The sequence below is a fragment of the Paramisgurnus dabryanus genome, chromosome 12 (genome assembly GCF_030506205.2).
Source record: "Paramisgurnus dabryanus chromosome 12, PD_genome_1.1, whole genome shotgun sequence".
NCBI classification, from domain to species: domain Eukaryota; kingdom Metazoa; phylum Chordata; class Actinopteri; order Cypriniformes; family Cobitidae; genus Paramisgurnus; species Paramisgurnus dabryanus.
The window spans coordinates 22,256,003-22,278,683 of NC_133348.1; the positions used below are offsets into that span (position 1 = coordinate 22,256,003).

Here is a 22,681-nt window from a genome sequence, read left to right on the forward strand (position 1 = left end):
AATATTGTGCAATATCAAGATAGACTTAAAATACATTATAGAAAGTATTACTGTAAAGTATTGTATCTTAAAGTAGGGATGTTCATTTCAGTTCATTTTCCTGACCGACAACTGCAGCATGTTATCCAAACAAGACCGTACAAATACAGTTGATGGATGTCTGGGACCTGGTAAGGACAATACAAACACTTTTTTTATTTAAAGGTGCAAACAGTAGCAACAGATCAACATCGGAACCAGGATTCATACTGTACATTATCAAATTTTCACGAAACATTACATTATCAACGAGCACGGGATCAATCCAAAGGATTAATATCCAAAGAGGGCGGGTTGTCTCTTTTTCATCTACCACAGTGGCCATTTCTAAAGCAGGAGACATTATAAAAAGTTTTGCTTTTGCGTCTTCTTTCTTTATTTGTGCAAAAATCGAGATGGTTATGGTCAGGGTGTAGGACAGAGGCAATCAGCTAAGGTCTGTCTGGACACGCGCGAGACAGAGATGAGCCGTGTCATCTTGCGCACACACCCATGTCTCCGTGCAGCTTGCAAACCATACTCAAGCACGGAAACATATGCAGTACAATTTCTCATTCAAATGATAATCAGGCCGTCAGCAATAACTTACACCATTTACAGGCCATTAACAAATTAAAGATAGAAAAGTGGCGAAATGTCTATAGGCGCGTGTCGACATGCATTGTGCATTAACAAATATATAGTTTAATTTCTTACCAGTTTACAGTTAACCGGTCAATATGATGTCTCTAATTTAAAAAACCTATAAGAGCATTTCACCACAAATTACAACAAACCCTTGAGGTCTGATGAAATGCAGTTAAAGCTGTTATCTTGTGGTGTACACTGTCTGACCAAATGCCTGGAGGTACTGTATGATATCCACATTAGCCACTGCTATTAGTAAATACATTTACCTTTCTCCTTGGTTATACCCTGGATGACGATGGGCGGTGCGGTCTGTGTATCAGAGCCTCTGCGGCCTTGACTGGAGCGTCTCCTCTCTCCTCTGAGCACCTCCGCAGGAGGATGCTCCACCTTTAGATCTGACAGGCCCGGATTGGAGTCAGGGGTTGCGCTGCCAGGCTTGGGCTTCGCCTCGGTACTGGGTGTTTTATCTTTAGGAGTAACAGTTTGGGCTGGAGCAGCCGGAGGAGGTGTGGGAGTCACAAGGGGAGCTGTGTTTGCAGAAGGAGGGGTTATGGGTTTTTTGACCTGCTGCAAGTCTCCCTTTGCAGAATCATGACTTAATTTCTTGGGACTTTCTTCTCCACAGGACTCCAGAGCCAATTCGCTGTCTAGTTCTGCCTCGCGCTCCTCTCTCAAGATGCTGTACTGCATAGCAGGGCCAGAGGCAAATGCAGGAGCAGAAGATGGGATGGAAGGTCCGGTAGATGGCGGAATGATGTCCGGCTTCCTATTGAAACTCATGTAGTCAGAACTAAGACTTTGTGGAAGAGGCTCTTCAGGCACGAACTCAACCTCAGAGTCACCAGATTCTGCACTGCTACCCTCCACATCAGGGGTCCGAGGAGCGAAGATGGGGGAGCTGGAGGGTTGTGAGGGGGAGATCTTCACCTCTGTTGGGGATCTGTCCTGCTTGAAGTCGAGCTGAGATGGCAAGCTGGGTGACGTCTGAGTTTTGTCCTGGGTGGAGCTCATTATTTCGAATTCAACAGCCTGAATGTTTGGATCGGATGGAGAGTCAGATTCTTCTAAAAAATACAGACATACGAGGGAAAGAGAAAGGAAAGGATTGATTAAGACGGAGAGATATTTTTGATAAAGGCAAGGTGTCTTATGAACATCTGCCAGTGTTACAGTGACAGTGAATGTAAATGTCTTGTATGCTTTGCCAGTACTAATATTTCCAGTTGTACAAAAGCAGCACACCTACGTAAGAGTATGACAGATGTAGTGGATCCATTAAACTGAAGTGCTTCTGTGTGGGTTATGTTTACCTGTGAGAGGAGTTGTAGATGAGTCAGGGCTGTCGTCCTCAGGTTCTGAGAGAGTAACGGTGGGCACTCCTTCAAGCCCCAGGCTCAGGATGCTCTCCTTCTCTAAAACTGTAACTGTGGGGCTATGCTGGACTGTGATGGGTGATATAGATGGAGGAGTTTCAGTCAAGGTGATTTTAACCGGGCTGGCACCGCTACCGGGACCCGGAGACCGGTATGGCTGGTAGTCAGACAGTTCTTCATCAGATGGTTCCTCCACATATGGGAAGGTCTGAGATTCCACAACTGCAGCAGAGCCAAGCTCATCCGCATCCACTTCTACAGGTGATGGGCTCTTCTCCAATTTGGTATACTGGGTGGGTTCTGAGAGGCCACTCATATTCCAGTCCCCAAGAGGGCGCTGTGGTTCAAAGGAGTCCTCCTTATGACTGATGTCCATGTAATTATAAGACGAGTCAAAATCTTTTTCAGACTCGTGGATCTTGTGAGTGCCATCATTTGGATCTCCAGTGGAAGTTATCTCGATGCCGGAGTCGGAGGTCAACATGAGGGAATGGGAGCCAAAGTGGAAGTCTTCTGTATGTGTTGAATGTTTTTCTTCAGCTCTGTCAAGGTTGCCAGAAAAGTAGGTGTCTTCTTGTGAGACGTAACTTTGACTGGACACGAGGGAGGTGTATAGGTCCCCATCATCAGTGGGCTTCTTGTGGAAGTTTGAATCAGGTTTTTCTGCAATGGGGGGAGAGGAGAGAGGGACATGTGTAAGAATTGTAACTATGTAATGTTTATACAGTGAGTATTCAATAAAATTCCATGTTTTTTTGATTGATTCAATTCAAAAGAAAATACTGTAGCATCTTTAATACTTTAAAATTCTAATTAATATTTAAGAGAAATAAAACATTTACACGCTGACACATTTAATCAAGGTTCAGGCTAGTTTTTTTATTCTGTGTACAGTATTTTGCAGGTTTTAGACGCAGACAATGTTTTTCAGGTGCCCACTGTGGTAAAGTGCCTTCCAGAGAGTGGTTCAGCTGGGTGTAGCAGTGACAGCTCTTATCATCTGTCAATGACAGCACAATCCCACCATCTATACTTCCCAAGTCCTTCCCATAACATTGGCCTCTCCTTCTGCCATTCTCCATATTAATGAGGCTATTTTTGGCAGATGCCAGTTAAAGTTTATCTGTAGGTCAACTCATGTGGGGTTACATAAGCTGGGGAAGCTTAACACACACACACATAGTGTTGTGTCCCTCTCAGTATTACTACCCAGCAGAGTAGTGCATCCTGACTGTGTCACAAAATGAATGAGAATGTGGAAAAGGTTTTTGTAAAATAAAGAAATAAACTTAAATGCATTAAAACCAATTGTGCTGGTAGACAGTAAAGAGCTCCATAAATCTAACATAGACACTGTACAATTACAGTATGTAAAAACTAACCTTAGTAACAAAGAACTGTCCACTGAAGATTTTTTGACTTTAAAACAAACACAGTGCAGTAAGCTATTCATGGGTTGTAAGGAAGCTATTCAAAGGGTGACTTCCCAAACACAATATCATCATTTCTTATAACATAGCACCACAACTGCACCACAAAACATCTGTGTGGGCTATAATTATACCACTGCTGCTACATTTACCAGTAAATTATAACTACTGTCACTCTGGACATTTATGATTCTGCAACATTGACAGTATCAGATGGCCAGATTTATTTTTGACTGAATACACTGATTGTTAAAAGTCAAACTTGAGACAAATAAGTAATATGGCATTTATAACATAAAATGTGAAATCATTTTTTTTCCTGTGAATTCTACTTAAGTTTGTTTAAATTATCTCAAATTTTTTGGGTCATCAATAATTCCTATTTGATACGATGTGTCTTCATGAAATGTCTGTAACATACTTTTGGTTAAGTCTGTGTAAAGTACGATATTAAAGGTGGGGTGCAACATTTTTGAAAAATGCTTTGGAAAAGGGAGTCGGGCCGAGTACCATAAACAAACACTTGCAGCCAACCAGCATGTCTACTAACCAACATTGTTGCCTGGGTTGCGTATGTGTGGGTCTATCAAAAGAAGGTCCAGATTCTGTTGGCCTTAAATGTGTTCTCAGTTTTTGAGGTTTTTTTGTCATTCAAATTTGGCTGGGTGGTTGATAACATATTTTTCTGAGAAAACAAAAACTAATGACTTTATTCAACAATTTCTTCTCCTTGTGGGTTTCAGTGCGCGTTCAAAAGGAGACCATTAGCACATGTGCCGTGACCTGCTGACATAGTTCCAGTGTTTTTCCAATTCAATAAATTTTTTCAATTCAATTTTATTTATATTTATATATTATACAGTTGTCAAAAGCGCTTTTTATGTAAGCCATTATACAAGGATTGTAAACAATACTTTAACAGCCCATATAAATGCGCAAATTAGTAGCATTTTAATAATTTAATTTTTGTGCTGTCGGGTTAGTATACTGATGGTGAATCGAGCATGACAAGAACCTGATGTGTTTAAATATGTACCGTTCAGGCTATGTCTATGGAAATGCTCATAAACTTGTAAATAATGTGAACTTGTAAATAAAAAAGCTTTATTCAGGGCAGTAATAATGGGTCTAGCATATATAAATATATACAGACAAATGAGCATGTTTATCACAGGCTTTGCATGTTATTTTACACTGTATGCTCAAACTTAAAACAACTCTAGCTGTTTCTCAATATGCACTTGCGTACACTTGTTTTCTCATGGACTTGTGAAACATCATCAGTCCCTGCCCAAGTACTGTTCTAATTCTAAGTTCATATCAAGCCAAGTACAGTTAAAATCCCTGGATGTGATCTTACATGTGTGGACTAACGACTGCCAAGTATCCCAGAATGCATTTCGAATCAAAAACAATGAAGTGGAAAACCAGTTTAAAATATTACTATTTTTGTATCACAAAATTTATTTTAAACAGTTGATTGAGAAAGAATATATTTTATAAACTTTAAATATGTCGTTATTTAGTAAAGATAGCACAGATTTGTTTGCTTCCTGAGGTGTACAGTGGTGCCCAAAATGATTAGAACACATGACAGATCTGAAGATGTTACCCTTTTTTTGCTTCCAAAAGATGATTTAATTTTTAAAATATTGTTTTCTCTGAGCACAACAAATATCAGATTAGTGAATCATATCAACTTTTATCTTTAATATTTTGTGTGTCCAACTTTTGTGGCAATTACAGCAGCACATCTCTCTTGCATATTGAGTCAATTTCCTCAAAACTTAATCAGTAGTGTTATTCCATGCCTTCTGGAACTTAAGCCAAAGGCTTTACTTTGAATATACAAGCGCAGTTTATTGTCCAACTCACCTCAAATGTGCTTGATGGGATTGAGACTTTAAGGGGGCAAGGAAAATTATCTTAATTTATTTAATCTAATTTACTCCAGAGATGGTCAAGGCCTTTTTGTACCCTAGGCTGGGCTAGGTGCCTTAGGTTCTTAGTAATGTGTGCAGAGGCCATTATTCTCTAATCTCTTTGTTCACCCCATTTAGGAGCACAGACCAGGAGAAACTGAACTTGATGTGCTCAGTGCAAATTAACACACGCATACAGGTTACGTCGGCATATCATTCCCCAAAGCATCTGGAACACCAGTTCCCTGCATCCATGCTGGTGCCTTGCTTCAGCATTTCATGAAATGTCATCTTCAGATTAAATGTTGTTATAAAGACAGTATCATTGGATGCATGCGCGTTGCTATGGTTACGCCGCTGGCCCAAAGTTAACTTTCAGGCTGTTGCTTGTTCATTAGTGAATTACTGACCTCTGGAACAATTCACTTGTAAAAATAAAAAATTTTTCAGTTTCTAAAAAGAGAGGAGACAATGAGTGTGGAGCCAGGCAAGAATTTAAGGATCTGTGGCCAACATTGTATACATTCATGTTATACAGTAAAGCTAGCTTAGTAAAATGATTTTGAAGATTGTTATTAAAGATAATCTGCTCTGTTGTTATTGAATCTATGTGGAAGTCTACCGGAAGCAAAGTTTGGGCCTCAAAAGTTTTTTTTGAGTTGCCGCTAAAATGGTCTATAATTGCTTTAGATGTACTCGCGGTAAGATGCTGCCCTAAGCATCACTTCGGAGACACAAAATCTTGTTTCCTTCTCATGGAAGCAACGGTAACAGATGTTACCCCAAACGTATTACTTCACATACAAAGAACATGGCTACTAAACAAATGATAATGGGTTCTCTTTAACAAAAACCATATCGGAGACTGTGGATAATTATGATTTACAATGAAAACATGTTAAAACATGATTTTGTGTAAAACACTGCACTAACCTGACCCCCCTCCATTAGAAACTCTGTTTCTCTCCACGCTGCCCTACATTCACTGGGCAAACCTACTCCACTGGGACTCTATTTTTAACCATCAGTAGCTATGAAATGTGTAAAAACATGGTCAAGGTACAGAGAGAGATGGAAGCCAATACCTAAAAACCCCTGCATGGAGCACTCACACCACATTCCAACTCACCACTTTCTAGGGATAGCAACAACCTACACCAAACATTGTTATCAAAATCACAATGATTCATAACACGACTATTTATAAACAAAAAATACAGTTCTTTGAGGGACAAAACACCAAAACGGGACTGTCCACGGATAACAGGGACATCCGGTCACCTTTTTATATTAACTTTTGCTTATGAAGACTACATTTACATGGCATATGCTTTCATTTAAAGCAACTTACATTACTTTCAAGGTATACATATTTATCTGTATGTGTGTTCTCTAAGGACCAAACCCATGATCTTTGAACTGCTAATGCAATGCTCTAACTGAGCTATAGCAGCATCGTCCTAATCAATTTCGTCCTAATCAATTTCACCATCAGCTGTAGGCTATTAAGAACATAGATATGTATAATAAAGGCTAGATGTATTACGATGGAGTCTCTACACTGTAAAACAAACGGTGCTATATAGCACCAAAAGTGGTTATTTGCTTGTAATCATAGAAGAACCGTTTTTAGTGACATATAGCACCGGTGAAGCACCTGTGTAGAACCATATGGGGGCCATATAGCACCACTATAGCACCACATATGGTTCCACATAGCACTATGTGGTTTTACACAGGTGCTTCACCGGTGCTATATGGCACTAAAACGGTTCTTCTATGATTACGAGCAAAGAACCACTTTTGGTGCTATATAGCACCATTTGTTTTTAGAGTCATCACCTGGCGGCCATCTTACCTCAGACAGCTTGCTCACTCGTAGTATTGTGTTTAATGGTACAGGTACATTTAAATGACCATAACTTGCTCAATTTTCTACCGATAACGGTTTGGTTTCTTATAAACATATTAACGTGGTTATAATTCTGGATGCTTTAACATGATTCATGAAAATTATTCATTAAGTATTATTCAGTGTCATAGGTAAATCTTTGACGTTTATAACAAACCATACCATTTGAAAATCGGTAGAAAATGTAGCAAGTTATGGTGATTTAAAAGTACATGCTCCATTAAACTCAATGCTACGAGTGAGTGAGTGCTCTGTGGTAAGATGGCCGCCAAATGCGGACGTTCCACTCAATTGGCCAGCAGCGCGGGCGAGACATCTAGCCTTTATTATACATATCTATGATTAAGAATATCAGAGAAGTGTCAGAGAAGTGTCACGATGTGAAGGTTGATCCTGTATATGCATCAGTATTCATTCTCACACCACACAGTCTCCAGGCCACACCTCCCCCTCAACATTCAACCAGTGTGCAATCCATGAGTAATCCTCTCAATAACAGTCCTAGTGAGAGTATAGTGGCTTTAAGTGTTGATTTTTTTTATTTTGTACAGTACACTCACAAAAAAAAAATGCTGGGTCAAATATGTAAAACCCATCAGTCTGGTTAACTGTTTTGAGATAAATCCAAGTGAAAATATTGTCACAATAAGACATGTAAAATCACATTTTAGTATTCCTACTAAGCATAGTTAGCATAAGTTGAGCACATAAAGGTTAGAAAGAAAGAGATATCAATAAATACTTAGAGTAGGACTATTGACAACTGGTAGCATATGATATCCATGACATCAAGATGAAGACATGATGTTGTTTTAAAGGACTCATGGGAAAAGCTGTGTTGAGTATCAAGTTGTCAAGGGTATTAAATGGCTAATGCTTATTTGCAAGAAGAGCTTCTGCAAACGTCCTAGCCACTAAAATGACTGTGCACTTTTAGCTGGCATAACCCATCCATCACAGACTTTTAATAATGAAAGCGTTTTAAAGGCAAAGTGATAAACACACACACAGGCGGGTGCACACACAAAAACAAATAGTAGTGTGTGTTTGGTGTTGTCGATGTGGAATAGCACATCCACATCTGAAACTTCTTGAAAAACAAAAAATCAGATTCCTTGCTTTGATACCTCCAAAACAGTCATTAACACTGACTCACTGCTGTCATGATTTTAAGAAACTTTGATATTATACAATCTAATACAAAAATATGAAAATATAAATAATTTAAGTTTAAAAAACTGAGACAAATATATGCGGGATATTGTCAGTAATCAAAAGTCTAAAACTACTTCAACTTCTTTGTATTGTGCTGTTTTACTGTAGTTCAAGAAAGCAAAAGTGATTCTTTTATCATGTTTAGAGCGAAGCATCAGTGTTTCAGAAGAGAGTGTTGTTCCTCACATGATACTTAAAGGAAAACACCACTGTTTTTCAATATTTTACTATGTTCTTACCTCAACCATTCACAACTGTGAGGAATTAAGTCCTAAGGGTCTTCATTTGTTAAAGGAATATTCAATTTTCTTAAAAGAAAAATCCAGATAATTTACTCACCACCATGTTATCCAAAATGTTGATGTCTTTCTTTGTTCAGTCGAGAAGAAATTATGTTTTTTGAGGAAAACATTGCAGGATTTTTCTCATTTTAATGGACTTTAATAGACACCAACAATTAACACTTAAATCAACACGTAACAGGTTTTTTTAATGGAGTTTCAAAGGACTATAAACGATCCCAAACAAGGCATAAGGGTCTTATCTAGCAAAACGATTGTCATTTTTGACAATAAAAATAACAAATATACACTTTTAAAGCACAACTTCTTGTCTAGATCCGGTCCAGCGCGACCTAACGTAAATGCATAGTGACGTAGGGAGGTCACGTGTTACATATATAAAACGCACATTTGCGGACCATTGTAAACAATAAACTGACACAAAGACATTAATTAGTATCAGTTGACATACAACAACGTAGAAACGGTCCTCTTTCTCAACACTTGTAAACACTGGGGCGGAGTTTCGTGTTCATCCTCTGTGACCTCTTGACGTCATGACATATTGCGTGGGGTCACGCTGACGCATCACGACCGGATCTGGACGAGAAGTTGTGCTTTAAAAGTGTATATTTGTTATTTTTATTGTCAAAAATGACAATCGTTTTGCTAGATAAGACCCTTATGCCTCATTTGGGATAGTTTATAGTCCTTTGAAAACGTTGAAAAAAACTGTTACGTGTTGATTTAAGTGTTAATTGTTGGTGTCTATTAAAGGGATAGTTCGGCCAAAAACGATATTAAACCCATGATTTACTCACCCCCAAGCTGTCCGAGTTGCATATGTCCATCGTTTTTCAGACAAACACATTTTCGGATATTTTAGAAAATATTTTAGATCTTTCTGTTCATTAAATGTAATGTTACGGGGTCCAGCAATAGTCCACGACCTTCAAGTCCAAAAAAGTGCGTCCATCCTTCACAAATTAAATCCAAACGGCTCCAGGATGATAAACAAAGGTCTTCTGTGGGTAATCCGTGCGGTGTTGTTGTAGAAATATCCATATTTAAAATGTTATTAACGTTATAAACTACCTTCCGGTAGCGCCGCCATCTTGGAGTGATCCGCATTCAGGATGAGAGCTTACGCAGCGTACAGAGTTTCTCTGCTGCTGCTCTGTGCCCCCGCCCTCCGAATTTGTCATACGTCACTAAGAAAAGTGCGTACACTACGCTAATACTCTCTCCTGAGTCTAAGATGGCGGCGCTACCGGAAGGTAGTTTATAACGTTAATAACATTTTAAATATGGATATTTCTACAACAACACCGCACGGATTACCCACAGAAGACCTTTGTTTATCATCCTGGAGCCGTTTGGATTTAATTTGTGAAGGATGGACGCACTTTTTTGGACTTGAAGGTCGTGGACTATTGCTGGACCCCGTGACATTACATTTAATGAACAGAAAGATCTAAAATATTTTCTAAAATATCCGAAAATGTGTTTGTCTGAAAAACGATGAACATATGCAACTCGGACAGCTTGGGGGTGAGTAAATCATGGGTTTAATATCGTTTTTGGCCGAACTATCCCTTTAAAGTCCATTGAAATGAGAAAAATCCTGCAATGTTTTCCTCAAAAAACATAATTTCTTCTCGACTGAACAAAGAAAGACATCAACATTTTGGATGACATGGTGGTGAGTAAATTATCTGGATTTTTCATTTAAGAATATGTAATATTCCTTTAAGGGATAACCGGCAGAGAATTATAAGCCAAATGTGGGCAAAGGTGGGTAAACCTTACAAAGATTCACACATCTTTGTACACTCTTAAAACGAATGTGTTAAATTAACACATCTTGTGTCTAGTTAAGGACAACACACCTAGTGTGTTGTCCTTAATTTAACACATCTCTGTGTTATTTTTAGAACAACACACTTTGTGTTGTTTTAACACATCTTGTGTTGTCCCTTTTATTTATATGAACTCAAAATCAACACGAAATGACACATAATGTGTTAAAAACAACACATAATGTGTTAAATAGTTTAACACAAAACAGTGTGTTAAAATTAACACATCCAGGATGTGTTAATTTTAACACATTATTTTGTGTTACAATATTTAACACATTATGTGTTGTTTTTAACACATTATGTGTCATTTAAGTTCATAAAAAATAAAAGGGACAACACAAGATGTGTTAAAACAACACAACGTGTGTTGTTTCAAAAATAACACAGATATGTGTTAAATTAAGGACAACACACTAGATGTGTTGTCCTTAACTAGACACAAGATGTGTTAATTTAACACATTCGTTTTAAGAGTGTAGAATTAAGTTTTACTTAAAGGAAACACTACCTTTTTCAATATTTTACTATTTTCTTACCACAACTTTTTTCAATGCATGCACTTAATCTCTGTAAAGTGCGTTGTGAATGTATAAGCATTTAGCCTAGCCCCAATCATTCCTTAGGATCCAAACAGGGATTAATTTAGAATCCACCAAACACTTCAATGTTTTTTTTTAAGACTGTTACATTAGTAGTTACACGAGTAGGTATGGTGGCACAAAATAAAACGTGGCGATCGAAAAATTAGAACCATATTGTATGGCGGGAGAGCACTTAGTTTGCAGCACTTCGACCTCTCGCTCAAACTTATTATAATATTAACAGTCTTTAAATAGGGAAAACATGGAAATGTTTGGTGCTTCTAAATTCATCTCTGTTTTGATCCTAAGGAATGAATGGGGCTAGGATAAATGCTAACACATTCATGACGTGCTGTACAAAGATTAATTAATAAGTCTAAGTTGAGGTAAGAAAATAGTAAAATATTGAAAATCGGTGGTGTTTTACTTTAAGTAAACCTTAATTCTACAAAGATGTGTAAATCTTTGTAGAATTAAGGTTTACCTACCTTTGCCCACATTTGGCTTATAATTCTCTGCCGGTTATCCCTTAACAAATGAAGAGCCTTAGGGCTTAATTCCTCACAGTTGTGAATATGAAGTTGACCATGACCTTGCAGCATAGCTTTGTTTATCTCTCCATCTCCTGTCACACTTTCCCTCTGAATACCTCTAAGGTTTTTAAGTCAGTGTCGCCTCATCAATGTTTTCCTGTGAAGATAGCCCTGGCGCTGAGCAGAAAATAACACAGACTGCAGGAAGGAAGTCAACACAATACACTGATCCTTCTAAGCAAATGAGATCAGGAACCAAGAAATGTATTTGCCAAAATACTCGTCTTTTGTGTATCAAAGGGTCAACATAATAAATAAGCAGAACATATTTCCAAAATAATAAATAGTTTACTATAGTTAAATGTTTGCGCGCGTGTGTGTGCGTGCGTAAGTGTGTGCATGTGATACAAGGACATGAGAAAGTAAGTGAACACACATTCCAGTTTTCCTAACGAATCTCACTGAAGCTAACTGAAGACGTTAAACAAAGACCTTCCTGTCTATCAAACACAATTCAAAGACTTCCTGAAAGCAGAACAGATTATAAACTCACTGTCTAGGTATCAATAAGTGGAGTATCTCCGATACATAACCCATACAGTCATAAATGCTTAAGTGTGATTAGCTTGAAATTCTTTATTTTTAAATAAATGTAATATTAAACTTTTTTAAAGGAGTCATATGACCCCATTTCATGTTTTCCTTTGTTTTTAGAGTGTAAAAAGATGTCGGTGCACATAATGGATCTTTCTAAACACGGTAGAGTTACAAGGCTGGCTGTACACAAAGGCTTCTTCTAAAACTTTGAAACTACACTCTCGTTCTTCCGACTGATGCCGATGTTTTCATATTTAATAAATTTCCTACTGATGATTCAAACGAGAGTTTTGAGCTGTGACGTGCTTGCAGACATGGTTTTATGTTTTAGTATCCTTACCTTACCAATCTGTTACGTTCTGCTCACATTGTGCTGGTTAAGTTGATGGATCAGCTTAGCCATTTGTGTTTTCTGGGTCAGATTCAGGCTCTTATTGATAAGGTAGTAAAGACCATATTATCTGGCTTTCCCTAATACTTTTGGAGCTCATCTTTCAAAACATGGTAAGGAGCATCACATTTCCACTTACATAATTGAGGTTTTTGGCCAATCACAACACACTGGATAGTCGGCCAATCGGTTCACGAATGTTTTTCAGAACCATGAGCTTTGTACAAATCGACCTGTTTAGAGGTGCTCTAAAAATGTACGGTATGTGGAAAATATTGCATTTAATGAACCATAAACCACGCAAACACATTGTATTACACCAAATACATAAAGTAATTTGCTTAATTGGCCACTAAATATAGGCCACTCAACTTTTACACTTAAGTGTGAAGGTTTAAATGTGCCTTACAGCAAAAAAGTGCCCAGAAGGAGCTACGGCCGGGTCAGGAGGCTTTTCTGTGTGGAGTTTGCATGTTCTCCATGTGTCCCTCCCACATGCAAGTTAGGCCTACACAATTAAAGGTAGGGTAACAGATTTGATCCTGAAACATTTTTAGTCATGCTGGTTAAAAGTCTCCTCACATCCTGATAGCAATCACTATGTTAAGTTGTTTAAATGTATTTGTAGAAATGTATGTTATTTGTGAATGGCGTAGGACCAAAAAATGTTCAACCAATTATAGATCTCGGTCTGAACGGATGTTGCCTTTTTTTTCCCTCATCCGTAAGCGTGAATGCCCACCGCGCGTTCACGTGCGCTCACCTCCTGTCTGTAAACACGGAGAATGGCAAACTTTTCTGCTGAATTGACAACCTGCACAGGAGCAACAAAACGAAAGACATCTTTTATAACAACAACAGCAAAAACTGCCTGGATCAGCAAAGAGCAAAAACCCAAATTAACATCGGTAACTTTACTGCTTTACCACGAGATGCAAACAGCTGCATGAGGCAAAGGGTCTGAAAGGGTCGTTGCACTGTTTATTTTGGTAAGGTAGGTACGCGATATGTTTGTATTGAGATGTATTCAGATATTCTACTTTGATGAAACATTGTGTTGCTTATGAAATTTGTGTTCGTTTACAGATTAGCGTAACGATATAGTTACTACGTCTACACAACCGAAAATGTGCTTTAACTAATTCTGATGTAAACCAGTTGTTTATGTTGGTTATTTTGGAAATGTTATTCACTTTGTACTGCAAAGTTTTCTCACTGGTGAATGAGACATGAGACGTGACCGTCTGATCTGTGCGTGTTCATGTGTTTCGAAAGAGGCGTGACTTTGGATGGCGATTTGACTGGAGGGTGGGATCGTGATTTCATTGCTAGGTGGCTACCGTTAGCATTTTTCAAAATGTGATACCCTACATTTAATCAAAAAACAAATCGGGATTTCAATTATGGGTAAAACAATTGATTCACAATATGATTTTTGTCATAATTGTGCAACCCTACAAGTTAGGTTAATTGGTGATCTCAAATTTGCTCTTCTCCCAATGTGTGTATAGATCAACTTGTGTGGATTAAAACTTAGAATGTTCTGGAACTGGTTCTTGCCATGAATATAGCTATAGATGTTGGAATGGTGTTAAGAAAAAATAAATGAAAAAGACTTTTGTAAGAGTTTTTGTAGACTTTACAGGTCCTGCTTTGATTGTGTTTACAGTGCACAATATAACATGTGTTCATATTTCGTGTGTAAAAAAGGCCGTATTTTTCACACCTTTTGCTTACCGCTGTTTTCACTGTCCTAAAAACGGGGTGATGTCTTTCTTGTTCTATGAAGTCCATCCTTCAGAAATACATAACGAGTTCTGATTGTGTAGTAGTTTAGTGTGTTGTGATTCGACAGCAGCTTAGCTTAGCTGTGAACTGTCATATTCCTGTGGGCAGAGGTTAGTCAAAAACTTATATTGACGTCATATATCCGGGAAGTAAAGAGCTGTAGTTGTAATGAAAAACGCGCTGTTTTTGTGTGTTTCTTTAAATGCTTTGAACTACATGCAAACATGTGTCTCTGACAGAAGGTTGAACTATGTGCTCATGAGTCTGTGAGCTGTCATGGGTGGGGCTAAATCAATGTGACATCACAATGATAGGGGATCCCCAACAGCCTGTTTTGTGTTACAGTTGGAGTTTAAAGGAGATTACACAAAGAAGAATAGATGAATTTGTATAATAACAGGATGTTTCTGCACACAACTCATTTTCTGCATTTAAAACACATTTAAAAGTGCATTTTCTAGGTTAGGGGGCTTTAAAAGAGACAGTATTCAGATTGAATGTGCTTTGTAAGAAGTTATACTTCTGTCCACTAAATTATTCATGCGTTATTGGAAGGATTTATTCCTATGGATCAATGGAATTGTCAAGCTGCCAGTCATTATGGACACACCCATTTGACGCATACACCATTACTTCTATTGCTCTACATAACACTCTGCTCCATATCCATTAGGATAGTTGTTTACTGGCATTAAAACATCTAGCAAGCTTTGTGGCCCAAACCCTATCCCAAAATGTTCTCATCAAAAAAGAGAAAAATCTTTTAAACAGGAGTTAAACAATGACTCCTTAATATGGATAATGACTGATTTGCATGAGGCCTAGCCCCACCTGTGAAAGTCTGTACTGTGGTTCAGTAAGCACTGGTGCAATCACAGCTGTCATTCAGCTAATGAGACAGATTCAGTCTGATGAGAGGATCTTTCTGTAGGACTTGATTATTATCCACTTGCCAATGTCAGTCTGGTAATTCAGACCAAGGCTAAAACATCTGTGACACTGATGCATCTTTTCAGCAAATTTTTAGCAGAGCTTGAGAAAGTGATAAGTGTTGTCACGCAGTTTCAGACCATAACTTATCAAATTATATTTCTTATAAAAATATGAGGATGGGAAATGTTAGCATACACATTTACACCAGCCTGATCTTTCAAAAATAATTTACCTTTGACAGACAAGAAAACTTAATTAACTAAATAAACTAAATTTAAAAGAATTTAGACATTAATTGACAATGAATCTATCTACACAATCTGCAGGGTATTTTGTCTCATCTCAACATAGGGTCTCAACAGTAAGGCTATTTATTGAATTACTAAGCATCAGACTTGTAGGTTGCTTGTGTGTGTTCTCCGATACTAACCTAGTCATATCTGTTACATGTGATACCTCGGCATTTGAAAAACATTTTCCCTTGCTCGCATCAATATAGCATTAAAAAATACACTAAACAGAGAAAGTCAGCCTTGTCTAAAACTAAAGATTTATTTGTACCTAAATTAAATTAATAACAATGATCTGAAGGTTGAAAGAGATGAACATGTATGGGTGGTGGAGTCAAGGATAAATTCCAATTTACTCATAAGAATAAAGTATAACCATTACTTAAAGGACCCTGTAAGTGCACTATTGTTGTCCAAAGGTTATTTCTAGACTGTGGCTTTATTAAATTGGAAAAATGTGATAAGACAAACACCTGACCACATCACAAAATAATAGGTTTTTCCTCTATATGCTGTCTGTCCTTCCTTTGTTTTCGATAGCATTACAGCAGCCTACTCTCATATTACACAAATCTATTTCGATCCAAGCCTATATGGGATGTTCCAATGCCAATGTAAAGTATTGATTCATGTGGAGTAAGTGATCTCCAAAGGTTACAGTAAAGTGCTTTTTCTCAAACACAGCTGAGGTACAATGGAATAGGATAGATCAGGTCGTAGAAGCATAGTATAGATAGGCTACCTTTAGTGTAAGATAAGAATAGCAAATGTAATAGCAAATATTATACATATACAGTATTATTGAAATAAAAAAGCTAATTTATATTATTCTCTTTGAAGAGTTATCTTTATTTTGTGAAGCGTTATGTTTACTTGAAATACCCATAATTCTACATACATATACATGTACTGTAAATTCATTGTTCAGCAGTGGCCAAATCAAATCTCTCAAATCAAAGTTGGTTTAATTTTATGCAGTGTTTAATGGGCTTCTGCAGTGATTTGGAAACAAACCAAATTTAATCAATTTATTTCTCTATAATGCTTATAAACTGTATCACATGTCATCCATATCCTAGACTCTATCAGAACGTTTTGTTGTTTTTTAAAGTATTGAAGAGTTTAACTTAAGGCAAAGTTAATTAAATGCAGTTCTCTAAAACTGACAGGCACATGCTGGAGGTCAGTGATCCATTACCACAGTCTGTCTGCGAGACATGACTTGATTTATTCTACTTTATGAGTTAAGCTTCTTTTTAACATAGCGGTTTTAAACATTGCTGTAATATCCAGTGTTTTCTAAATGATATTTAGGATCAATGTAAATCAGCTACCTAAGAAAGAAGCATAACTCATGTAATAATATTAACCAAGTTACTGTATGTCGCACAGACAGGCTGTGGTTATGGATCACTGCTCTTTGGCTATTAGTTATCAGTTTTAAAGGACTGCATTTAATTAACTCTGCTAGTGAATTCTGTATAATATACATCATTAAGCAAAAGCCTACTCTAGTAGTATAAAGTATTATAAAAATATAAATTGTTTGTGACAAGTATTTTAAACATAAGGGGTCACTTGTTTCTCAACTAGTTAATATTTGAACCCTATAAACAAAGGTTAGCTTGCGCCAAAATAATATGCATTATTACATAAAAAGGCATTTTTTTGCTGACAACTCAAGGGCCATAATACAGTACAAAAATATGATGCTATACGATTACAGGATTTTTGTACTTATAGAAATCTACAATTTCTGTAGATCCTACTGCGAAGAAACCATGACCTGACAAGAGTAAATACACGAGGCTACACTGGACAATTTCATTTTAATAACATTAATTGAAAAAAAATGTAATTTTTACTACTGCTAGTACTTATACCTTATAAATACGTAAATAAACCAAGGTAACAGGTAACCATAACAAGGCCCCGGTCGAAACAGAAGTTAACACACAGCAGTGCATACATACAGAGAACATGGGATGCCCGCATTACCTGTGGAGGCAGTTTCCATGACAACAGGGAGCGGTTGCCGAGCACTTTCACGATGACTGAACAACTGCTCCTCTTCACTTGAATCGTCCTCTACGTCTCCCATCGTCTTTCCTAAGTCCTCACGGCGGCCCGTGGTGCTCCCGAACAAATCCGTCTCCTCGGTATCGTCCCCACACCAGACTCGCGATCCCGCCTCCGGTTTCACGGACATTGCTGAGGGCTCGTCCATGTGCGATGCTTTTCAGAGAGACGGAGAGTCGCGGGGAGATTGAAGACGGTTCAACTCCTCGGATCAGATGCTGTAAACTGTGTGAAATGTTTCGGGCGGGCCGGACTCTCCGACAGAGGCTCACGCGGGTGGAAATGACTCGTTTAGTTGAGTGTTTCGGAGCTGACGTCACCTGGTCTCGGGCTCGTAGTGGGCAGGCGGCTTTTAAAACACATTATTAACTTAAACAAAGTGTAAAATAATATGTACAACATCTAAAACTGTGATTGGTCAAACTATTTAAATTAACAAGCACGCTTACCATAAAAGAAATATGGCTGAAAATGTAATTTGTTTAAATGAAAAATATATTCTATAAAAAATAAGGAATGCAGCCACGCCTAAATTGCAATAAGGTGGTCTAAACATTGTCCTAAGTTGCATTGGAGAAAGGTCTGTTGTCTTTATGAAATAGCGTCATCTTGTGTTTCAAGAGCTAACTACACCCTACACCCAAGTCTTTGTTTAAGATGTCAAATAAATCTTTGGTGTCTCCAGAGTATATATGTGAAGTTTTAGCTCAAATACCAGATACTATATTTGTTATAATATACCAAATAGATAATTTATTATACAGCATTTTAAAATTGCCACTTGTGTGAGCAAAAATGTGCTGTTTTAGTGTTGTGGTTGGTTAGTGCGTATTAGGGGGGGTATTATCCCCTTCTGACATCACAGGGGGAGCCAAATTTCAGAGAATGGTATACCAAAACAAAGTTACTTGGTTGTTCTTTTTCACATTTTATATGTTGACAGAAGCATTGGGGACCTAATTATAGCACTTAAACATGGAAAAAGTCAGATGTTCATAATGGGCCCCCTTTTACACATGGTTGGGTAAAATATGGACAAACCCAATCGTTGTGCTAAAATTAACTTTTTTAGGTTGTGTTCTTTTCATGCAAAATTTTTTAGGGAAAAGCCAGCAATTTTATGTTTTACAGGGTTATGTACAGCATTTTTTTCAATATCCAAATACATTAGAAGTTAAAATGTACAATTTTAAAACAACAACAAAAATTGAACTAAAACAATTAAATATTGGAGGTTTCGGATATAGCATGTCATAATGTTATCTGTAATTATTTTGTAGACTTAGAAACTAGGGGTGTCGTACATCTTTTGTTTTTAGGGGAAACCAGAAGCAAAGAATTTATACTTTTGTAGAAGTAATGGCATTGTAATTAACTAAGGGAAAACTTTCTCTGTCATTATCAGTGAAATATTTATTTTATTATTGGTTTTTACAATAAATGAAACAAGATTACAGTGATGATAAAAATTAAAAGTAATAAATAATATCAAATATATAACTTAATTCAAAAAGTAGTTACATTTTGCCACTAGGTGGCCTCAGTGTTCTATTTTTTTCCCCTTTGCAATACAATCGAATGAGATTGTATTTTTTAGCCCATACAGTATCAGTTCACAGTCAAAATTTTCTAAAAGATATGTTTATATATTTGCTGTGAAATGTTCAATGTTGTTAATTATACACAAATGCATTTATCCACATATTTACCAAACAATTTGGTATATTACTTAGTTCCCCTAATAAAAAACAAAACAGCAAAGACCAGCATAAGCTGGTAGCTGGTTTTGGCTGGTTAAGGTGGCTGTAACTGGTTTAAGATGGTCCCCCCAGCCTGGCAAAGCCGGTCAAGCTGGTGGGTCAGCTGGCCTTCCAGTCCAGCTAGACCAGCTTAAAAAGTGACCAAAACACAGCTAGACCAGCTTGCTACATCAGCAATACAAGCTAAAACCAAACTGGAAGACCAGCTAAAACCAGCTCACCAGCTTATGCTGGTCTTAGCTGGATTTTTCATTTAAAAGTTCAGACAAAAATGAAAATTCTGTCATGAGAACAGTGGAACACAAATGACCGCATGTTAGAAATCAAGATACTTTGGACGTCACCGACAGATTTTGAAGTTATGCAGCCTCCTAATGTTTGTATGTGTTTATATTTTACTTTTCATTCAAGATTCACTGCCTCGCAGATTCAAAGTTCATACTAGTGTTGTAGTACAACTACACCCACACACACACTCACTCACATAAATCAATTTGCATTTAATAAATCCTTGCCTGATATGTGTGAGTGCACTTTCATTGTCCTGCATAGCCTTTTCTGCGGTCTAAAGAGTCAAGCCCCCGATTTGCTCACAATAATGATGCAGACACACAGCAGTCAGAGCAGATGGCCAATCAAGTGAGAGAGACAGAGAGTCCTAAATTAATGCACATATGCATGCCTGCACATATGCAGTATCAAGCTAAATGTGCATGTAACTATGCTACTGTTTTCCACAAATTTACATTTCATTTGCATAAAGAGCATGAATAGTTCGTCGATGTTCCATTTTTCTTACTCTCCCATGATCCATCAGTCCTTCTTGGATCTTTCATTTCACATTTTTAAGTTCTCTATGTCAAGTACATACATGAGTCATAATAATGTATGATGGAACGTAATATGATGATGTTTCATCTCTGCATCTGCACTCATCGGACATATGACCTATCCAAACATCTTGTTGCTTCAAATGTAAAAAAAGTTTTAAAGTAGTGTTGACATTTGACCATATCAAACATCCATACTTTATTTTTTAAATGATAGGTTTCCAAGTATTGTGAGTAAAAAGACATTCCAAAAATGACATTTTTTATAACATTTAGGTGATCTGTTTATAAAAAACATGTCATATAACAGCTGTGAAAATAGGAAGCAATAAAAGAGGACCAAACAGAGTTAATCCATGAAATGTATCATCTTGCTGAGTTCATCTTCATATGAAAAATAAACTCTGCTGCTGTCAACAGCAAGGTTGTCCTTACAAAGAAACTGAGATCCAGACACACCATCTGAAATCTCTGTTACATCAGATTAAAATTGCAACAAATATGCAAGTGTAAAAATTGGGCCATGGATTTAGAAATGGTGTGTACCATTTGACTTGTGCCATATTACAGAGAGGCTCGGGTGGTATTGATAATCCAAAGATAATCTTTAGATTGCAATCCCTTTTTGGAATTAGGGACACTGGTAAAAATTTGCACACAGGAGTAAGACCAAACAAAATGTAATTTTGTCAGATTTAATGTCATTAAGTCTCTTGGAAGTAATATTGCAGTTGTTCATTTGGTTGGTCCTGCTGGAATGCAATAACAAAAAGGGCTTAGATGTTTCCTTTTGTTTTGTTTTTAAATAACATCTACTGTATTAGCAAAACAATAGAAAGAGAAATGTGAAGATTGAATATGAAAAGATTATCTTTAATCTTAAAAGATAGTAGTTCTACAATAGCAACACACTTTAAACTAATTGTTTTTCTTTACCACCGATCGTGTACATTTTGATAAAAAAATAATATTTTTAATAAAATAATGCATCCGATTAAATGTTAATGCTAATCCCAAAAACTGATTGAAGAATTGTTTGTTCAAGGAGAGAAAAGACAAATTTCATCTCTTATATGACAATAACAATATCCAATTGTTTACAATCCAAATACAATGACTGCTGTCGGAGGCAACTTGAAGAAACAGTAAGTGCATCACATTCATTGTTTGTTGAACAATATTAACAACAAACAAAAAGTTGTTATTCAGTAAATTGGCATAAATGTGACTGTTTCGTCTGTGAGAAATGGTGAGGATGTGACAACATGAAAAGAGAGGACGAACAATGGCAAATTTTTGAGCAAGTGCTGCTTACAAAGCAGGTGCACTTGTCATGTTTTTAAATTAAAACAGATTAGATTAGAAAAAATAAATATGGTCAAACTCAACCGTTGGGTTTATAAGGTGCCCAATTTTTTTTAACGTAAAGCTAAGACATTTCCTAGTTCAAAGGTCAAAAAAATTCATTGAAACCTTATTTGTTATCTAGTACGAATTTAAAAACAGGGGCAAAAGCTTTTTGAATGTTTTTGTCTTTTTATTGTTGTGGGTTTGTGTAGTACAAAACACCAAAAAACGGGACTGTCTCCAGAAAACGGGAACATCTGTTCACCTTAGTTTAAATAAACATACTGGATAGTTTCAACCCATGGTTGGGTCAAGCATGAACATTTTCTGTTCATTTAATTAAGAGGTTGCACTTATTTTTATTTTACCTGACCATGGGGAAAAACCCCAGCTTTTTAGAGGGCCGGAAAGACAATTTTTTGTCTTAACTAGGTTGAATTGATGCTCTAATCCAAGCTGAGATGTCTTCCAGGCAGGCTTATATTCAACCCTCTACAGTGAGGTCATCTGATTGGAGTGAAAATAAGATATGGGTGTCATCAGCATAACAGCGATAAAAGAAACCATATGTGCCTGTATGATGGGACCCAAGGATTTTGTGTATATGGAGAATTGAAGCGTCCAAGCACAGATTCTTAAATTAACATTCTTCTAATTCCACTTTAATTAGCCATCTATAACATAACGAATAAATATGCTAAAGCTGACTATTAATAAAAATTATTATTAATATTATAAGGTTATATTTTGTTTCATTGCCTGAAAACAGACTAAGGCAGTGTTTGGGAAAGTATGAATCATAAGAACTGTGGCCTGAATCATGTAAACAAAACTGCCCCAAGGCTACGAAATACTGTGATTAACCCAAAGAAATAAACTCTCCTTTTT

General features: G+C 37.0%; 1 protein-coding gene across 1 annotated transcript in view; it reads right to left on the bottom strand.

The window, feature by feature from the left end:
- The window catches only part of rtn1b (reticulon 1b), a 44,658-nt gene extending 26,405 nt beyond the window's left edge, over positions 1-18,253 (bottom strand). Inside the window, exons 1-3 of the mRNA XM_065257197.2 lie at positions 17,776-18,253; positions 1,980-2,705; positions 936-1,733 (exon numbers count right to left, since the gene is read on the bottom strand). Of these exons, the coding sequence (XP_065113269.1) occupies positions 936-1,733; positions 1,980-2,705; positions 17,776-18,004 (1,753 nt within the window). The 5' untranslated portion in view covers positions 18,005-18,253. The remainder of the gene's footprint in view (positions 1-935; positions 1,734-1,979; positions 2,706-17,775) is intronic.
- Between the last annotated feature and the right edge of the window lie 4,428 nt (positions 18,254-22,681).